This window comes from Maniola hyperantus, chromosome 9 (genome assembly GCF_902806685.2).
Source record: "Maniola hyperantus chromosome 9, iAphHyp1.2, whole genome shotgun sequence".
Taxonomy (NCBI): domain Eukaryota; kingdom Metazoa; phylum Arthropoda; class Insecta; order Lepidoptera; family Nymphalidae; genus Maniola; species Maniola hyperantus.
In genome coordinates, this window is record NC_048544.1 from 7,981,045 (window position 1) to 8,002,113 (window position 21,069).

At 35.2% G+C, this 21,069-nt stretch overlaps 1 protein-coding gene across 8 annotated transcripts in view; it reads left to right on the top strand.

The window, feature by feature from the left end:
* LOC117985176 (uncharacterized) overlaps positions 1 to 21,069 on the top strand; it is a 211,660-nt gene that overhangs the window by 84,750 nt on the left and 105,841 nt on the right. For all 8 annotated transcript variants that reach the window (XM_069500740.1, XM_069500732.1, XM_069500734.1 and 5 more), the window contains exon 2: positions 19,761 to 20,099. In XM_069500740.1, coding sequence (XP_069356841.1) covers positions 19,962 to 20,099 — 138 coding nt within the window. In that variant the 5' untranslated portion in view covers positions 19,761 to 19,961. The remainder of the gene's footprint in view (positions 1 to 19,760; positions 20,100 to 21,069) is intronic.

Consider the following 21,069-nt stretch of genomic DNA (forward strand, 5'->3'; position numbering starts at 1 on the left):
TGAGAATTAAGTCTAAGGCGCAAGCTATGCTTAAAAATACAGTGAAGTGAAATTGGAAACTGACTATTATTGAAGACCATCCCTATACTTCTGGAACATTATTCAAATCCTAGGTACTAAGTTATTATATAATTCAAATTATAGGAGGCTACAGCATGCAAATAGTCACATAAGTCGTGCGTAAGAACTTGGAACTAACAGGTTATAAATTTAAATTAATTTAATTGAAAACATCTTTATTGCTTAATACTATGACAAATAATAAAAAATACTGGATATGCTTAAAAACAAAAGGCAAATAAATCATCCCTAATCCGTTCTATAGAACGTCCATCTACGATGTGCATACAAACGCATAGCTCATAATGTTTCCATTGTACTTAGTATGTGATTCAATGCTGTGATAACCTAGTGGATAAGACGTCCGCACCCTGATCGGGAGGGCGGGGCTTCGATCCCGGGCACTCACCTCTGACTTTTCTGGGTTGTATGCGTTTAAATATCACTTGCTTTAACGGTAAAGGAAAATATCGTAAGGGAGATCCTGAGAACTCTCAGCCATGCAGGTTCCCTTACGATATTTTCCTCTACCGGTTGCATGACATGGTGAAGGAAAACATCGAGGAAATCTGCACACCTTAGAGTTCTGCATAATGTTTTCAAAGGTGTGTGAAGTCTGCCAATCCACATTTGGCTAGAATATGGCCACAACCTTTTTGCGTTGCGTGATGCGTTGATCATGATAATGACGATGATGATGATGTGATTACAGGAGTTCATGAAGCTCATGCAGCCAGCTTAATCTAAGCTGAAATAGAGGTGCTTTATATCGAACACATATGTGAGCTAACGTAACTATATCCAGCTTTCACACCAAACCAACAATGGAAACGTGTTTGCAAGCCCAATACAATCTTGTGGGGAATTCAGAATATCAATAGCTTCAAAATTACATCCCGCCAGCACTAGCCTGTAACTTGATGTATTTCAGTATACCAGTACAAAATCGTTTCCATGCTGTTTTAACATAGGCATTGTTTATACGAAGCCATCGCTGGCTGCCAGTCTCACTGGCAGTCAGCACAGGCTTGGTATTGGCCTTGTCCTTATAAACAGTTTTTCAAGCCAAGCCAGCGCTGACTTAACTTAAGTATGGTTTATACGAAGCCAGGGTGCCAGCACGCATCTCCTCTCAGAATGAGAAGGGTTTAGGCGCCAGTACGCCACGCTGACCCAGTGCGGATTGGCACACTTCAAATACCTTTGAGAACATTCTGGAGAACTATCATCAGACATGCAGGTTTCCACACGATGTTTTCCTTCACCACTAAAGCAAGTGATATTTTATTAGTTGAAATGCACATAACTGCGAAAAGTTAGAAATTGAACCCAGGGCCTCCCGAAAAGGAAGCGACGACGTCTTAATCACCATCACCACTTATCATTAGATATATCATATAACTACAAAAGTTGTAGCCCAGTGAAATTAATAACAAAATGTTTTAGTAAGCATAATTATTTAAAGATTTCTATTCCTTCCCAAACAACGCTACCAAAATCAGCATGTAGGAATAATGAATTTATAGATCACATTTCGTTCCGATGATATTGAAATGAATATAGGCAATATCGCACGGGTAGAACTGAGCTTACAAAGTTATGGAAATAGAGAATGTCAGTAGGTCTGCCGTTCAGTTATCAGTGGGTTTTATTTTAATAACCTTATCTTTTTAATTCGCGCAGTGAAATGAATTACGTAGATAGGTACTTAGAATTATTGAAGGGAGAATATTTTTTCCCAGACTATGAAAGTAATTTTTCTTCTTTTGTTCTCCTTTTGAGTTAGTGGTTAGTGAAGTGTAGTGTAAATTCTCAAAGATCACGTGAACTAAGTTTATATATTTTATAATCAAGAATTACTAAAATACGTCAATGGAGAATTTCTTATTATACCTAAAGTACGCGACAGGTCGAGATGGCAGTCGGGGTGGGGACGCCCCACACACCCGCATAGCACCCGCGCCTAACCGGGTGCGAGCGAGCGCGGGTGACGTGCGGGTGTGCCGGGCGTCCCCCCGCCTTATACTCCGAATGCTATTTCGACCTGTCGCGGACTATACAATATACAAATATACGTACGCTTTGAGATTTTTTTTTGTTAGTAAGTAGGTACTATACTATTTATCCCAGTGCCTAACAATCAAATTTAATGGTATTGTGGGCGTATTTCGATGAATAATGGGCGGTCTAACGTTACCGCGTAATAATGTCCAGTGGGACTTTATTAGGCAGCTTTACAGCAGAATGAGCCCAGCATTTTTTGGCGAGTGAGATATATATAGAGCGCAATATTTTATTCGGATACAAAATACCACAATGACTTAAGAGAGATATTCTTGGAGTCATCTTGCAGTGGTAAAAGTTTGCTCTTTAGACCTAAGTACTTACAATATTTTAATAACTACGAGTATGTACTTTTCTAGGTAAACTTGATAGCAGTGAATTCTACCGTGTAATCACACAGTTAAAATAATTATTGCTATTTGTTTCACGAAGTGAAACATTGACCACATTACAAAAAGTTATAGTGCTCGAGAACGTGCCAAGGAGAAACAACAACAGCGGAGTCTTAGTAATAGGGTCCCGTTTTACCCTTTTGGTACGGAACCCTAAACGAATTTTAGAACAGATTGGGAACAATCTTTCAAATTGTTTCATGAAAAGAATGGCTTAACAAAATGGCTTTTCATGATAATAAAATATATACTAGATACCCATTATCGTATTATGAGCCATTTAAGATTTTAAGCGTGAAATATTAACCGTTTAAAAGAGATAAAATGAAAGCGACTGCTGAAAACGAGTGGAAACGATTATCTCGTACTCAGATTCAAAGCAATAACTTTTTGATTGTCAATAATTGTGGATAGTGTTGATAATATTTATTAATTACGTACGTCCCAAGATGCTGGAATGGCGATGGCAGGGAGCCGCTGGATTCAGGCGGCGCAAGACGTCCAGCAGTGGACGTCTATTGGTTTATGATGATGATGATGATATTGATGAGGTAAACTTAAAACAAAAGCTATGAGGATTTCATACCCGGCCTGGTCGCTGAGAACCACAACTATAACTCAGCCGGGTATTCAGTTTTCACCATTTCCACTTAAAATCCTAATCACTTAAACTTTATTCCCGAGCTTTCTTATCATTTAGATAATCCTTTACATTGTAATAGGATTTTCCAATAAGTATTTGTTTTATAATAATTTGAACTTGTTGAGAGACAATTCCAATATGTCTTCTGAGAGCATATTATAAAAACGTTCGCAATTTCCAATAAATGAATTGTACTTTAGCCTTAGAAGCGGGAATTACAAGTATTTTTAGGGTTCCGTAGCCAAATGGCAAAAAACGGAACCCTTATGGATTCGTCATTTTTCTGTCTGTCTATCCGTCCGTATGTCACAGCCACAGCGAAACTATAAGAACTATACTGTTGAAAATTGGTAAGTAGATGTATTCTGTGAACCGCATTAAGATTTTCACACAAAAATAGAAAAAAAAATTTTTTGGGGGTAATAAAATACTTAGAACTGAAACTCAATTTTTTTTTATTTATTAAAGCTATATGCTATGGATAGGTAAAATGTGTGTCTGTAACTATTAAAATAAGAGAATTATAAAACAAAAAAATATATATGATGTATATTACCATGCAAACTTCCACCGAAAATTGATTTGAACGAGATCTAGTAAGTAAGTAGTTTTTTTTAACACTATTAAATACGACTGTAGTACGAAACCCTCGGTGCGCGAGCCTGACTCGTACTTGGCGGGTTTTTTTCTATTAGATGTAAATCAGTTCGTACTTTAAAGTAGGTAAGTCAGTAGCTGGATGTTTCAAATGTTTTGACTGACCTTTCATCTTGTCTTTTAGAAACTACATTATGCATTCCGTTCCGGTAATTTCTTATCACCACAGTAATCCATCGCAATTTTTCAATTGATACCCTACACCCTATTTAGTAGCCAGCGAGCTACTTTACCTGTCCGTCCCTCAAGTGTTGTTTATTAATAGGTTTGCTGTACCCTGTGCCTGTGCGTTCGGGCGCGCTATGAGACCTCATTACAACACATGACAGTAACGTTTGTGAGTACGGGTGTTAGTTATGTTTTCGTAATAATAGACCAAAAAAGGGGCCCCGTAATCGCGTTTTGATAATTTTACTAGGATAGGTAGATGGATAGGTGTCGCTTCTCTGAAAGTAAACAAAATGTGACGCAAACGATTCAAATGAATTCTGCTACTCGCAGGAGCCAATAGACATCATAATATACATACACAAGCCATCAAGAAAAATAACTTTATGAAACAAATTGACTCCCAAAGTTATAACAATCGTTTTTTCTTTCTTTATTGCCTGCGAACAAAAATGAGTTTGGCGCGACAATTTCCGTTCGTAGCAAAAATAATGTGATATATTACAAAATGGAAATGGCCTGACTCAGTGATTTGTCATCACGGAGAGAAATCCGATGCGGAAGACAGGTGTTTCCTTTAATTGAAGACTATATTATGGGTGTTTAACTACTATGAGTTTTTTATTTATTTATTTATTATTATAACTACTATGAGTTAAACTGGATTGGATCAATTTAATACTAGTCATATAATTGTAGCCTTATTTACTGTATTGCCGTACTTAGGTATTCATCTCATTTTCCTGGCCGTAAATAATTATTATAGTACTAGTTGATGCCCGCGACTTCATCCACTTGGAATTAAGTTTTTTTAAATCCCGTGGAAACTTTTTGATTTTTCGGAATAAAAAGTAGCTTATGTCACTCTCCAGTTAGGCTAACATGCGCACCACGAGAAAATTTTGTCTACGCATTTACTCGTCTTATTTGTATGAAGAAACACGAGATAATGCGTAGACAAAAATAATAATTATCTATTTATTTGTCTTAATTATCTATACCTACCCATGCAAAAAATCATTTGACCGCTACACCGTTGCGACGTGATTGAAGGACAAACCAACAAAATATACACACTTTCGCATTTATAATAAGGGTAGGTACTTACTGATTATGTCATACTCACAAACTTATTGTATATTCAATATTGCCATATGGAGCATCAATAGCTCAACGGGACTCGAGTGGACTGAAAACCGCAAGGTCGACGGTTCAAACCCCGCCCGTTGCACTATTGTCGTACCTACTCCTAGCACAAGCTTGACGCTTAGTTGGAGAGGACAGTAGGGGAATATTAGTCACTTAAAATGGCTAATATTCTTTATTAAAAAAAAATCATATTATATCAGATTTATCAAACATTTAATTTCGTCGTATGTTTTATTTGCCAAATAAAATATGCAAATCAAAGAAACATTCATTTTTATTTGTTTAACTCTCGTCCTGTTTTTTGTTTACTCTCTTTTTATTGGCGGTTTTGTTTATTATAAACAAACCATGTTTTAGTTAGGTATTGGAATATTATATTTTTCACAAGGATGAATAAAATATTTCAGTTCAGTTTCAGTGTTACTATCCTATAAAAATTCGAATTTATAGGTTTTATACATAAATAAATGGTAGTCCCTACAAGAGACCATGTCCAGCAGTGGACGTCTATCTGTTGATGATGATGATGATGTAAATATTTTGTGGTTGGACAAACATACCTACCAGATAAACTTAAAAAATTGGCTTGATCCATCAGTTCTCTTACTTCAACTGCTGATCATACGTCCTGAAGAGCGCCCCACCGAACACGTTCCTCTGCCTTTCTCGTCCACTAATTCCCGCCTCCTTCTTTAAGGTCCAAGTTGCAGGTCGCCCCACGCTGCTCTTGTCGGACTTTCAGAACACATCAGCCCCAGTGGCTGTCGTTTCTGCGAAAGACATGCCCACTGCCACTTTAACTTATTTTGAGCAATTTTAGTTACTTTAGGTCTCCTACGGGTTTCTTCATTCCAGATTTTATTCTTGCGAATATGTGCTAACAATCACCCAGTTTAGTTTTCTTTACAACCGCTGAGCTTGATAATAATAGAAGCTTCTTTATGTTATACTTAGTACCGAAATGCAAAGTCACCGGTACAACCAAATCGATAATTTCAAACGTTATGGGTACATTTCCTCCTCGTAAATCAAAATTTTCACGCGTGAGTTTCAGTAAAAGCGCTTGATTGATTGTTAAAATTGTTACAGCAATTATAACATCAGCTCAAGGTCGTTTAGCTACTTCGTGATGGCCTTAATGAAGATTAGTCGATCATAGCCAAAGCACCTTTTCGCTAACCCTTTTCATCTACCCATGCGATATAAAGTAAAAGGGTCACATGGTCGAACAAACTTTTAAGTAGAAGCACAGAATGCCTATTTAATAATAACTTTTGGGGTCAAAGCTTCAATGCTCAACAGATTTCAGCATTGAAGTTTACGCTACGGTCGTTACGTCTTTGTTTGTGAGGTGAAGTCCTGCAAGTCAACTTTTTATTTTGTTGTCATAAAAGACCCGGCGTGCTTTCTAAACTTGCACTACGGAGTTGGTAAATTACAGTTCAACTAGTAGGGTTTCAATCTGCAATTTAATCAAACTCCCTTAACTGTGGTTATATTGAGGCTTCATAAGGGTAATATTAGTAGTTGAAGCAAAAATTAACTCACTAATGGTGATGAAAAATAACGTTGTAAAACCAATTTTAGAAGAACGATTAGTACTAGAATATACGTTTAGTTGATTGGGAATCTCGTGTTACATAAAAAATCTAGTCTTAGACGTACTATAAGTAACTACCGAGGTGATACGTCAATCTTCAATGATGGACGACTTTCCTACCAACTCCTAATTTTTAGAGGCTATATTAAATTATACCTAAAATATCTAGGCATGTTATCAACTCAATGCTTGATCGTCATCAATACGTTAATATATAATATTAGGTACCTAAATATTTTTTCGACGATTATGCAAAGATAACCCTTATCTTATATTGTTTTGACAAGATTTGTTCTTCTACGCTGGCTTAGCGTTTTCCCACCTAGGGTCTAGACCCTTTGTCTTTGTTTTAGAATGTTGAAAAACCGTCCGTGAAAAAGGTCCGTTTTTCAACATTCTGCCGCCCACTTTGCCCGGTCAACGAATCTAGCACCTACTTATTCGTTATGAATATTATTTGTCTACTTACTTTGATCAAAAATAAAGCAGTATTTTAGTCTGACTGTGTGCTTTATAATTGGTAAGTTTTATTTATGTACAAACAAACTCTATCCCACACATTTTGTTACTCAGAAAATAAGGTAGGTTTAGCTCTATCGGGATCTTGCTTTATTAGGTATACTTAGTCATTTTTATTGTTTTTAACTAACGAACAGGTAAAAGTAGGTAAAGATAATAACAATTGAAACATTTGGTGCATAAATCTTATTCATAATCGATTTTTAATTTTCTTGGGCATTGCAACAACATTTTCAAATTAGAATTTAAACATACATAAGTACGTACATATTTATTCTTGTTTTCTGTAGCTGAAGCCAGAATGTGTTGTAAATTATAATATATATAGTAACGGGATTCATAAAGGCTATTTGGTAGCCTCAAATCTGCGGCTTTTTGAACAAAAGTTCGCTAAAATTTTATTGCTGGCAGACTCGCGGAATGATTGAAATTAAAATTTGGACAGCATCCAAACTGCTGTCTGTTTGTACAATAGGTTAACTCCATATTTTTTGTAACTTGAGTTTGATCATTACAAATGAAAATTTGAACTTTTCAAATATGTTTTGGAAGTCTACGTTATAGAGAGCCTACAAGCATAATTAATGTCAAGGTTCTGAACCCACCATATTATGTTATCTTCAGCATATTGTGTTCAAATGTATGTTTAACCATCTCATTCAATCTCATATCAGCCAGTCATTTTCTTCTTTTGTATCTATATAGTATAAGTAGCTAAATATGAAAATAATATTCGCTAAATTATCCATACTCTCGTAATATTGTAAATTCGAAAGTGGGCATGTCTGTTTGTCTGCTAGCTTTTTCACAGTTTAACAGTTTTTGAAAAAAATTGATACAGAGACAGCTTGTCCCAGGGCTACTAGGCTAGGGCATACCGCATAGGCTACTTTTATCATGGAAAATCAAAGAGTTCCTGTGGGATTCTTAAAACCCTTTATCTCAAAATGAGCATGATTGCTAAGAAGCAAATATACAAACTCTCTATCAGACTTGACATTATTTCTAATAAATGATATTTTATAGATGTCTTAAATATAATTATTTTTATTATATTTTTATTTTTATTCAGATACAAGTTAGCCCTTTACTGCAATCTCACCTGGTGGTAAGTGATGATGCAGTCTAATAAAAAATATTCTTGTTGGTAAGAGAATATTGAAGTTTAACTCATTATGTTCAATGACTTTTTGCCTATATAGAGTGCCACTTTACGAGATTAAACCTTAAAGTTTTGCAACAGTAGGTAATAAATTATTTCAAGCTGCGAGGTGTAACAAGTTTACAACTTAAGTCCATACTAATTTAATCGCGAAAATTTAATGAGTTGGGAGATAAGAATTTATGCTCATAGTTACTTAAGAGCTGCTGCAGACGACCAATAATTAATAATATTCGGTCCCAAAAAAACTTGTTTATATCTTTTTCACAAGGACTCAGCTCGCAACGCGTCGCGAGTACAGCCCCTGTGAAAAAGGACCGCGGATGGAGTCGAAACTAGTCGGGCTTACATCGACTAACGACGTAAGTACAGCCGGGAGTATCTATATTTATACTTTGTTACTTTGACCGGTACCTATTAATAATGGTATCTACATAACTAGTCATAAATTACATCGATACGGTTTTTATCGATACTTTTTAAACGTTGGGTACTTTGGTAACGTTACAAAAAATACCGGTAAATTATTAGTAACCACAATAAAGCAGGGGCAAACTGGAATAATGGTTAGGTAGTTAGATATATTATTTGACAAGCATTATTCAGCTATTCTATAATTGTTTTGTTTTAGAGAGGTGATTTGAAATTTGTTTCAGAGATGTTAACATTATCTCGCTACGTTTAATTAAAATTAACCATCATTTAAATCCAGCAATGTATTATACGAATATGCAAAACATAGCCTTACCGGCGTGTTTTCTCTGATTAATGCCGAAGGCACAATATGCTCCCTGATTAGTATGCAAGGGAAATCCATCCAGATTTCAGATTGAACACCTGAGTCCATGTTGGTTTTCATTTCCGTCATGAAATGCTTTGATCGATAGAACATTCTATTTTACGACGTACCTACTCAAACTAGCTATTGTTTAGGAACGACATATGTATATATTCTTTTATGTTAAGTTGACGCTACATCTCCATCTTCTTCATGATCATCATCATCGTCAACCAATGGACGTCCACAGCTGGACATAAATCTTTTCTACACGCCACAGTCTTTCGCGTGCAACTCGATAGGAGCTTTCTACAACTCGTTTGATCTCAGTAGAGACTGCAGTATCTTCCAACGCTGCGCTTTTCGGGACATCTCTTACCATCCATCAAATGTTTCAACGTCTAAAGCGTTCCAAGCGTCTCCAACCAAGCTTCAACAGCATGAAACTGAATTTGAAAAGGTAAAACGGAACCCTATTAATAGTAATTTCAAGTCAAGAGTGAACAGGGATCTTCTAGGCAAGCGCGGTCCACCTTAAGACATATCACCACTTGCCACCAGGTCTGATTGCAGCCAAGCGCTAGTCTCTAGTTCGTAGACGAAATATGACTTCCAAACATGAAATTTTGATATCAGGTGTTCGTTGACTGAAAACCGAGCAATGCTGTAATATAGTTTGAAAGTTGTGACCAAACATAATTATGTACGGAACAGTGGCGTGCAGGTTATAGAGGCATAAATGCACTGCTTACCCCAGTTGTAATAGCTCAATGCATATTTTTCATTATGACCTGCCAGTAAACAGCCTACCTAACTAATGCCTACCATGGCTTCAAACACTGTGCACGCCACTGGTACGGAACCCTAGAAGAACGAGGCCCGACTCGCATTTGGCCGGTTATAATAAATGGATATTTGTTGGAAAAAAACCGGTCAAGTGCGAGTCAGACTCGCGCACCGAGGGTTCCGTACTCGGGTATTTTTTTCAACACATTGAACGATAAATGAAAAACTATTATGCATAAAAATAAATAAAAATCTGTTTTAGAATGTACAGGTAAAGCTCTTTCATATGATATTTCGCTTAATATAGTTATTTTACTTTGAAAATTGAAAATACTAATTATTTGTTCATGAACACATTCTAATTTTTTTTTGTGATGTAACCGCATATTCACGGATTCCGGATTTATTTCTTTACTTGTGCTATAAGACCTACCTACCTGCCAAATTATCATGATTCTAGGTCAACGGAAAGTACCCTATAGATTTTTTGACAGATACGACCGACGGACAGACAGACAGATAGACAACGAAGTGATCCTATAAGGGTTCCTATTTCCTTTTTAGGTACGGAACCCTAAAAAGAATTCGATGCAGTTATGACTGAACTGCAGAGCGATAGGAATTAAAATTTTGGGCGTATTCCAGACTAGTATCTGACAGCTTGCCTTCGGAGTATCGCGTAGATTAACTTTTGCGATGAAAACTTTACAATTTATTTATTCATTTTATAACATCTTAAAAGTATACATTTTTTCATATTATAATTTTTTTTTTTTTTTTTTGCATGTTATAATTTTTTTTTACAAAAAAATAAAAGTGGACAGGGAGGCACTTATCTCTATGAGAGATTTCTACCAGAGACCCTTGGCAGTGCGAGAGGTTGTAAAGGGAGTAGAAGGGATTATTATTGTAAATTGAACGCATGCAACGCGGGCACAATGTGTTTTTTTTAATAATTTTTAATACAATATATCAAAAATTGCGGACAGCAGTCCAGGAGACGCGGGTTCATCGCGTCTCCTGGAATCGCGCTCGACACTCTGACCACGGCTCGCTTGCTGCCAGTGTTTTTTTTTTCATTTGTTAAGTACATGTTGTAACGTTATAAACTATCTACGGCTAGTTTATCTACGTTAACACATTCGTATAGGTAGGCACCACAGATACAATGAAATCACTTTGTTCAACGGATAGATAGTGGCAGAAGTAACAGGCATGTACGATTTCTGAGGTAAATAAAAATGTCATCACTCTAAAACAAGTAGAAACTCTCGAAACAACAGTAATAGTGCCTTCCTTTAGATCTAGTTTTCGCACAAATCGGACGTGAGAGTGCACTTAGACTGAGTACTCTGTTCTATTGCCTATGTCGATTCCTTTACAAGAGGAATTGAATATCCAATATAGCGACATGGTGCCGCAGGGAAATGCACTGATACCATCGATACGCAGAACCTACATCCGTTTGCTTTGACACGTTTTTAGGATTCCGAAGTAAGACAAGGTAACATTAAACCTGGCACATATTAAGCGAACTGTAACCGACAGATACAGTAACGAGTTCTAGACAGTACCTACGCATGGAACGAGCTTCGCTTGCGGCGTCTAATGCTCCACTTTTAACCACGAAGCGAGCTGTATCTATAACCAATCAGATACAGTAACGAGGTTCTGCGGCTCTACGGACTGCATTCAACCCGAATCCAATCCAAATACAAAAATTCTCGATCCGAAGTCACCGTAGTAGGTACTATCCATTGCGAAAGTATGATTATCTATCTGTCTGCTAGCTTTTCATAGTCCATCCGTTCAACTGATTAAGACGAGATAGCTTGTATCCCAGGGTTCAGGAAAAAGAAACAAGTCCCTCGAGATTTTTAAAAACTTAAAGATACCTACTTATGTAGATACGGACAAAGTGGCAGGCATTATCTAGGTACTTGGTACAAAGATATAGTTTGTATTCTGGAAACGGACGCAGACTTCTTTTGATGGCGGAAAATTAAAGAGTTCCCATGGGATTTTTGAAACCCTTAATCCAAACGTAACATCTAGTTAATACCTAATAATTAATAATTGTATTAGGGGTTGTGTACTACATCAGAAAATTGTTACTGCTAAAATATTTAGACATATTATTATAGCGTAAAGCATATTTCAAAGTACGGAATATAAATTACTAGCTGATGCCCGTTACTTCGTCCGCGTGGATCTAGTTTTTTTTAAATACCGTGGAAACTCTTTGATTTTCCTGGATAAAAACTAGCCTTTGGTTACTCTCCAGGTCTTTAATTACATTTATGCAAACTTCTTTAACTATAATATAGTTTTTATCCCGTAGTGTGAAATAAGCTTCACTGTAATAAATATTTTTCATTGTAGCAACTCATGTTTTGGTGGTGACTTTTTGCATGCATAATGTATGTAAAACATAGCACACACTGTCATAGCGTGGCTTGGTCACGATGATTAAAATTTGAATAAAACTGGAGCAACATAAATAATGCGGGACCATTGTTACTTCTGACATTGAGAAATCATAAAGTTCACTCGAAAAAATGTATGTGTCAGATTTCATGTCAAAAGTACGATTTTAGTCCTTATTTTACTTTATTAAAGTTAAAATGGCGCGTGAAGAGTTAAATTTTACGCGTTATACCTATATCAGTTTTTGTTGAAAAGAAAAGGATATCAACTTCACGGAAAATAGTTTTTAATTTAGTACAATAATTGTTTTTTAAATTTCTTGTTGAAACAAGTTGTTTCGCATACGACATAACCTACACGATACCTGTGCACGACACACTCTAATTCACAAAAAGATAAGAGAAAATCAGCGAGGATGAGCTTTCAACATTATACTTATTTGAGTTTTATTTTTTAAAACACTTCACATAGAACAGTTGTAATTCTTTTCAAAAAAGATAGAAGAAAAGTGTGTTTCTAAATTATGAAAAGGGTGTGGTACCCGTGTTTGCGTCCGCGTGGATTTAGTTCTTTGAAAATCCCTGGTAGCTCTTTGATTTTCTGGGACCATAATTACCTACCTATATTCATCCCCGGGATGCAAGCTATCTCTGTATTTTCGTTAAAAATGGTTTAATGGATTGAAATTGAAAGGCTAGCAGACAGACAGACAGACGGTCATATTATACATTCGCATTCATATTATTTTACGTGTCGACTTACCTAATAGTCAGTCAGTTTGTATATTATTTTATATATTATGTAGCTAGATAACTTGTTTATCGACACGCTTAAAGAACTAGCAACTAAAATCGATTATCCTTTAATCGTTTCTATTTCCATTAATGGCAATCGACCACAAAGCAATTGCACGAGGAGCAAATTAGTACGAGTTGGTAATTTATTGTATTCCATTAAACAACTGCTAGTCTTGCATTCAAATGTTGGAAAAATCTAAAATTAGCTTATAATTATACATACAATAGATGCTTGTATGCACAAAGCATAAGATCAGTCAGTTAGAAATAAATTATAAGATTTAAATTATATATTATCATATACCTGTTTTATAGGAATCGGTTTGGTGAAAATATTAATTCTAAAGACATCAGCTGCTAAGAAAGGTAAAATATGGGTTTGAAATTTGTGTAGTCCACGTGGACGAAGTCACGGGTATAAGCTAGTTTTTTAATAATACCTTATAATAAAATTACAAAATTTATTTATTACTAAGTAGATGATGCCCGCGACTTCGTCCGCGTGGATTTAGGTTTTTAAAAATCCCGTGGGAACTCTTTTATTTTCCGGGATAAAAGTAGCCTATGTCCTTCCCCAAGATATCTATATATCTCTGTATCTTTTACATATTTTTAATTTCATTAAAATTGGTAGAACGGATGGGCCGTGAAAAGCTAGCAGACAGACAGACACACTATCGAATTTATAATATTAGTGTGGATTCAATTAAAAATCCGTTTGCAAGATTTTAACAAATATATGCAAATATACGACAGTGAAGCCATATAAAACTGTTTAAAAAGATAATTAGGTAGAAACCTGTTTGTCTGTTTTGTTTAGTCTCGCTAAAGGCGCCGTTAAGATGTTTGTAATTAAAACTTTTACACCAGTGTTTACTACTCGCTTTCCACTGCCCTTTATCTCGCGGAATCAAAACTTTATATAGTGTTTAAAGTTTAGAACACACACGTACCAACGAGACGGCTGCAGTAAGATTCGGCTACATCGGGTGCATCGAAGAAATACTTATGGCATCAGTCGAGGTTTTTTTTAAGTATTGTATCAATAATGCTTTCAAGAAAGCAATGAAGAGGTCTGTTGTAGCGTGCTTGGCTAGAGGATGCCTATTCAAGGTACCTAAGTTATACGTTGATGCTGGCTGTTTAAAGCTAATCAATGCTGCTGGATAAGTGGCTGTTGCTGGCTTTAAGTGGTCACTCTTAAGTGGTTTCAGATAAGCATTTTTTTGCTCCCGAAAACTCGGTTTTATATGCGTCTCTACGATCACCGTTTGTCACACATGCATCTTGTACGATGGTAGACGTGCTCATAAGTTCATATACGCGCAAGCTACGAAAGATACCAATCCATATTGCTCGACTTAACTGACCCACTGGTTTGAGTGAACACGCCAGAATTTGAAGAGGAAAAAGTTGTGTAATTACACTTATCCTAGCAACATTGATATTAATCCGTATGGCTTAAGTAGGTAAATAAAGAATCGGAAGAAAAACATTTTCTTCACCGTCTAAAGCCAACGGACTACTTTTAATATTTTACAAGAAACAATACATCTTGACTCCTTCACAACGTTCCGCCCTAAAAACGTGAACAACGACGATCAAACAATAGCTAGCCATACGAAGGAAGGTTATACATACATTTGCACATGTTTTTCTGAGAGCGCAAATTTCACTTAAGTCCCAGTTATGGAACTGCTCATAAAACAAAGTTACAATATAAGGCCATGTTTTATTTGAGTTTTAGAATTTTTGAAGTGAAATCTTTAGTGCCGTTTTGATTTGAAACTTTTTTATTCCTATACAAGTTAGCCCTTGACTGCGATCTCACCTGGTGGGAAGTGAAGATGAAGTCTATGGTAGTGGACTAACCTGGAAGGGTTTTGGACAGTTTCATTAAAGTCCATAACCCCTGGTCGGTTACTACGCGACATCGCACCGGAAACTCGATGAAACGAGAAAGTGACACTAAAAAGAGACAAACATATAAACATAATATATAAATAGGATATAGGATTTAGCCTGAGAGAGAATGACATAATAAAATATACAGTGTTTCCGGTTTTATTTCATACTTTAATTGAAATTAAAAACTTAGAGTCTGTACAAAATTATTTAATTAGAATAAAAAGTAAAATAATTTTATAATATACCTTATTCCCTATATGGAATAAAGTTAGTATACCGCTCTCTCTGTTTGGCTCTATCATTTGTATGGCATTAAGTAACAGAGAGAGTGCTATACTAACTTCATTTCGCGGATAGGGTATAGTGTAGAGGTTCGTACCTACCCTTAGAGCCTAGTATTAGTTACTTAACTTAACTTTTTTAGTTATGATCCGATTTCGAAAATTTACTAAAATTGAAGTACCTACAATAATTATTGACATTGTGGAGTCAGTCATTGAAATAGTTTAAGTTCACACTATTACTGCCAGAGGTTTTATGGTATTAAAGTAGTACTTTTTTAAACAATTGAGTCATGAACGTTACCTATATTTGCCTTTATCCCTCAACTTAAACGTAAAGCTTGTGCTAAAAGCAGACATGGCAATCGTAGGTGAGGTATGAACTGTCAAAATTTTGGAGTTCAGAGTTCATATCCTGAACTTGAACTGCGTTAAATTTTACGTTATTACCAAAGAAAACGATCTTCTCCGGGTTTTTAAAATTCAATTTCAAATCTAATTTAAACTGTTCCTACAAATGCTGAATAAATAAAGCTTTTGTTATTTAACTGTTTCGCCTCCACTCTGCAGTTGTTGTTGTGCATAATAATATTATGTTTAGATCTCGCAGATCAAACCGTAGATACCTGCTACGAGAGTGCTACGCGGCCAAACTTCTTCGCATCGTTGCGCTGCAATAAGGGATCGGTGTGGAGCGAACAATGGCACGTATGGTAGTAGTTTGAAGCAAAATGGGGCAATATTTCTGCGTGCGCATATTTTTATACTTAGACAAGATAAAGTTGAAAACTAAAACCCGACTACGGTTGTTTTAATAAACGCTGAAATATTTTAGTAACATTGGGTTTCTGTCGCTTGGTATATTTTAATAGTACACATATTTATGAACTCAGTATATTTTCTTCTTTCCTTTGATATCCCACTCGATACAATACCAAAAAAAATATTGAAGACTCCGCACTTTTTTGGATGTAACATCTGTCAGATCGATTTTGTTCTTATAAAATGTAGCCTATGTCATCCAGCCCATAACACCGAATCAATTGACACCTAATTCATCAAAATCAGCTCATTAGATTAGCCATCACAGTGGAACACACATAGAATAGAATAGAATATAATGTTTTTTTATTCATGTAAACTTTTTAAAAGTACTTATGAATAGTCAGGTAGTTTTAATTTACCATAGATACATACATACATACATACATAAATATATACATACATATATAGATTGCCAAATTTTGGTAATATATTTTTTAAACGACGATTTTTTAAATTTAAACGAATTTTGAGATAGCTTGTATTCCAGGGAAGTACATAAGCTATTTTTCGTCCGGGAAAATCAAAGATTTCCCACGGGGTTCTTAAAAAACCTAATTCTACGTAGACGAAGTCACAGGCATCATCTATAAATGATTGATACTGAATAATTATCTTGCATCGTGGACATAGGATACTTTTTCCTGGAAATCAAAAAGTTCTCATGCGATTTCAAAAATCTAAATCTACGTGGATGAATTCACGGGTATCATCTAAATAAATAAATAAAAGCCTTATTGATATCTTTTACTAACTAATTATATTTGATCTAGAGTTTATTTAACTAGATATTCTTATTCTTACTAGTAGGTACCTATTTAATATTTAAATGACTTAACTAAACATAATAATAACTAAACAATTTAAATAACCTAATATACAATAAAAATATTACATTGCAATTCATTGATTTAACTTCTATGAAAGGGCTGCCAGTGGCGGTAAAAGCCTCCTCCATTATATTCCATGTACATCTATCTCTGGCCAGCGTACTTGGAGCCTTACCCGCAACATTCGCGAGGTCTTCCAGATCTTCGCTTCCAATTCTAAAATCGTAACAAACTGTCATCATTTATACCAGTTTGTTACGATTTTAGTCCATTTCTCGTCTTTGTATCTTTGTATATGATAATATGATACATCATCTAGAAAATAATAATGTGATGCATCTTTACTTTTCGCGTCTCTGACTTCACGCTTCGCAGTGATCGCACCTCTCGTCGCGTTAATATGACGCCGCCAAGTATCGCATACACGTCTCAGTTCGCATCGGAGGATGCGCGCTGATTTGATGAGATCTTTGATATCTTTTCATGATATTAAAAAAACCTAACTCATCATTGTTCAGCCCAAATCCTTGGACCTAGAAAGCTGAATTGCACAGAGGTTTACTTTATAAAGTAGACAAGGAGTAAGGTCGGACTTTTCGAAATTCTTATGGGAGCAAAGCCACGAGCGGTCACAAATGGTATACATATCTAATATAAAAGGACAGAGTAACTGACATATCTTGTGTAGTATATGCAGTACATACAATACAACTACAATGGGTGGGTCGAACTTCAGATTCTGCATGAAGGTTTATTCTCATATGATATAATTTTAAGACATGATCGTAATTAAATTTTGGATGAAGTCACGGGAAAAGGTTAGCTTTTCACAGAAGTGAAGCCAAATAAAACTGTTTAAAAAATATTATCGTAAGTCTTATAAAAAAAAAGGTCAATAAAATTGTGCCGCTATGTTGACTCGACCCTCCTGAATCGTCAGGCGTTCACTCTCGACATGAAGGCGCCGTTCAGTCTAGTGTTTCACTTTCGATCATATCGATAAATAATATTTATCTACTTACTTATTGCAATTATTGCTATCGTGTCAAATAAAGTAGTTATTTTATTTATTTATTATTTTACTTTGCGCTTATTAATATTATTGTGTGCTGCAGCAGGTGTCTACATGCCTTGTCTTCTTTATATAGTAGCTTAAATAAATAATCATAGCTCTTCCTGAGATTTTTGTGCTTTTACAACTCATCATCATAATTGACAACCGATAAACGTCGACTGTTGGACATAGGTCTATTGTAGCCTACAAATTGTAGGGATTTCCACACGCCGTGGTATTGCGCCACCTGAATCCAGCGGTTCACTGCAACTCGTTTGATGTTGTTTGGAGTCTTCCAACACTGGACTTTTCAGTGCGACTCGAAGTCGCTATCCTATCACCTTGGGTTGGGACCCCAACGTCTGTCAGTTTTTTCGGACTATGTGCCCATTTATTAACAACGTGCAGAATAGGAAGAAAATGTCGAAAATATACATTGATATACCTATACCTTTATAGTAAACAATTAATATACCTAATTTATGTAAAATATAGAATCTATGTAATTATGTATATTAGATAAAAAATAAGTAGTTTGTGCAGTAATAGCTGTGATTCAAGGAATTCCGATCTCAGCAAAAGGAGAACGTAAATAACCATTAAAAAGGATTTATGGAGGCTTTAGCTAAGTTCTGACCGACTAATGTAGCGGACGATCGTTAATCTTAATTTTTTAATCATTATTATACAGATAATAGCTATGAAATACCGCTATTGATTTATGTAATAGAAATTATAAACTTAACTATAAACAGGCAGTGACGATTGACGATTTTCTTAATAACAAGGTTGCAAGGATTCTTAATAGCAACGGTCGGGTTTGCATTCAGCAGCCCACAAGGTATTGTCATAGTCACTTTAGTTATGTATTGTGTATATACATATTTGATATAAAAAAGAGCAACTGATGAGTTACTTGCCAACTCTTCTCAGTAGAATCTCCTTTCCGAACCGGTGGTAGAGTCTTGATATAATTTCATAAGTGACACAGGCTATCCTAAATGGAATTAATAAATCCATTCATTTCATTTATACATATAATGTAATTTTAAAAATCCACTGTAGAAATAGTGAATTTTAAGATTACAGTTTATCGATAAATACTGTAAAATGCACATAACTACACAGTTAAGTGTTAAGAAGCTCTCGAAATGTATTTCAATTTTCAAATAATATTTACTTTGCAGATTCAATTTCAAAGTCGTAGGCAAGATTTAAAAGCAATTTTATGTTCAATGTGAGCTGTGTTGCATTGAAATTAATATAACATTTATGCATCAAAGAATATTAAATAATTAGATTAGATAATATACAACACTTTGATGGTTTATTGGTTTGTTGGTTTGTCCTTCAATCACGTCGCAATGGTGCAACGGATTAACGGGATTTTTTATATGGGTATAGATAAAGACGAAGAGTGACATAGGCACAACACAATTCCGTACGGATTAAGTCGCAGGCATCAGCTAGTTCTATATACATCATAGGTACTAACTGTGCTATGTAGAATTTCTGGAAATCTTGTCTTAGTGGAGGGAATATACGTTATTGAAAGACCAACATGCGGGATTTCAATTTCCTAGACCCAGGGTTTCAGTCTGTCAGTATATCCATTTAAAAAGCGCTTATAGTCGACGCTAATGGTATTTTATTTTTGTTTCAGAATCGAAACGTCGAGACACCAATCAACATAGTAGATTTTACGAAACAAAAAGTGAGAATAGGGGTAAATAAAATAAAAATTTGTAGATAAATTTATTATATAATAGAGACGGAAAAATATATCTGACACCATAAAGTGTAGTGCAGGATAAAATTATCTATCATAAAACTATAATCTATAGTGTTTTAGAGTACTTTAGTGATGAAACTTAGTGTAAGTGCGTACCGCGCCCACGCGGCGGCACACAAGAAAATCCTCACTTCGTCCTACCAGCAGCACTATGGAAGCACCGCAGCCCCGTCCTCTAACCCTCTACACCCGACGGCGTTTACACCACAGGTATGTCTTAGAAATAAGTAAATGACCATTTCAACTAAGAAGGGCAAATCTATATTTAGAATGTCAACATCAATGGTCACAAATGATAGTTAGCATACATTTTTTATCGAAAATGTCATACTGTTTTTTTTGGTACAATTTCACGCAGGCATGATTTGTACAAAAATTAGATAAAGCTAGTTTTAAGTTTTACCCTGCATTAATTTGAGGTCTTTTTTTGTAATTAAATCAAACTATTTTTTTTTATTATTAGTGGTATCTATTCTAATATTATAAAGAAGTAAACTTTGTAAGTTTGTTCGTAGGGTGTAATCTCTTTGGAACCACTGAACCGATTTTGAAAATTCTTTCACGTAAAAAGCTACATTATTCCTGAGTGACATAGGCTATACTTTATTTCAAAAAAGCTACCCGTGCGAAGCCGGGGCGGGTCGTTAGTATTTAGATAAAGCTAGTTTTAAGTATTATTCTATATTAATTTGAGATTTCGATATTGTTCTTTTTTGTTATTAAATCAAGCAGATTTTTTTATTATGAGTGGTAGGTATAAGTTTGATAAAGTAAGTGAGTGTCGATGGTGTTATTCCTTCATTAAAAGACCACAAGTCTATAATATGTTAGTTATTACTTAGTGGTAACAGAAAACTTACTTATTCTTTACCAAGTACATAAATCAAAAACACAGAAATTCGCGGCTGGTTACGACTGTTACCTATTATTCTTATTACAATCGCAAAAAGTTGTTCAAACAAAATACCTAATTAGAAAAGATTATATTTCGTGGTTGTAATAATAAACGTAAACAGCTTCTATAAGCTATGCTTTTCTTTTACTTGACAATAATAATATGATATCTGTAATGATAATTTTAATAATAATAATTAATAGAAGAACTGAAAAGTATTTGATTCTGTTGAAGTCAGCAAAACTTACGCAATTTGATCATGGCTTTGTAAGAATAGTAATAAAA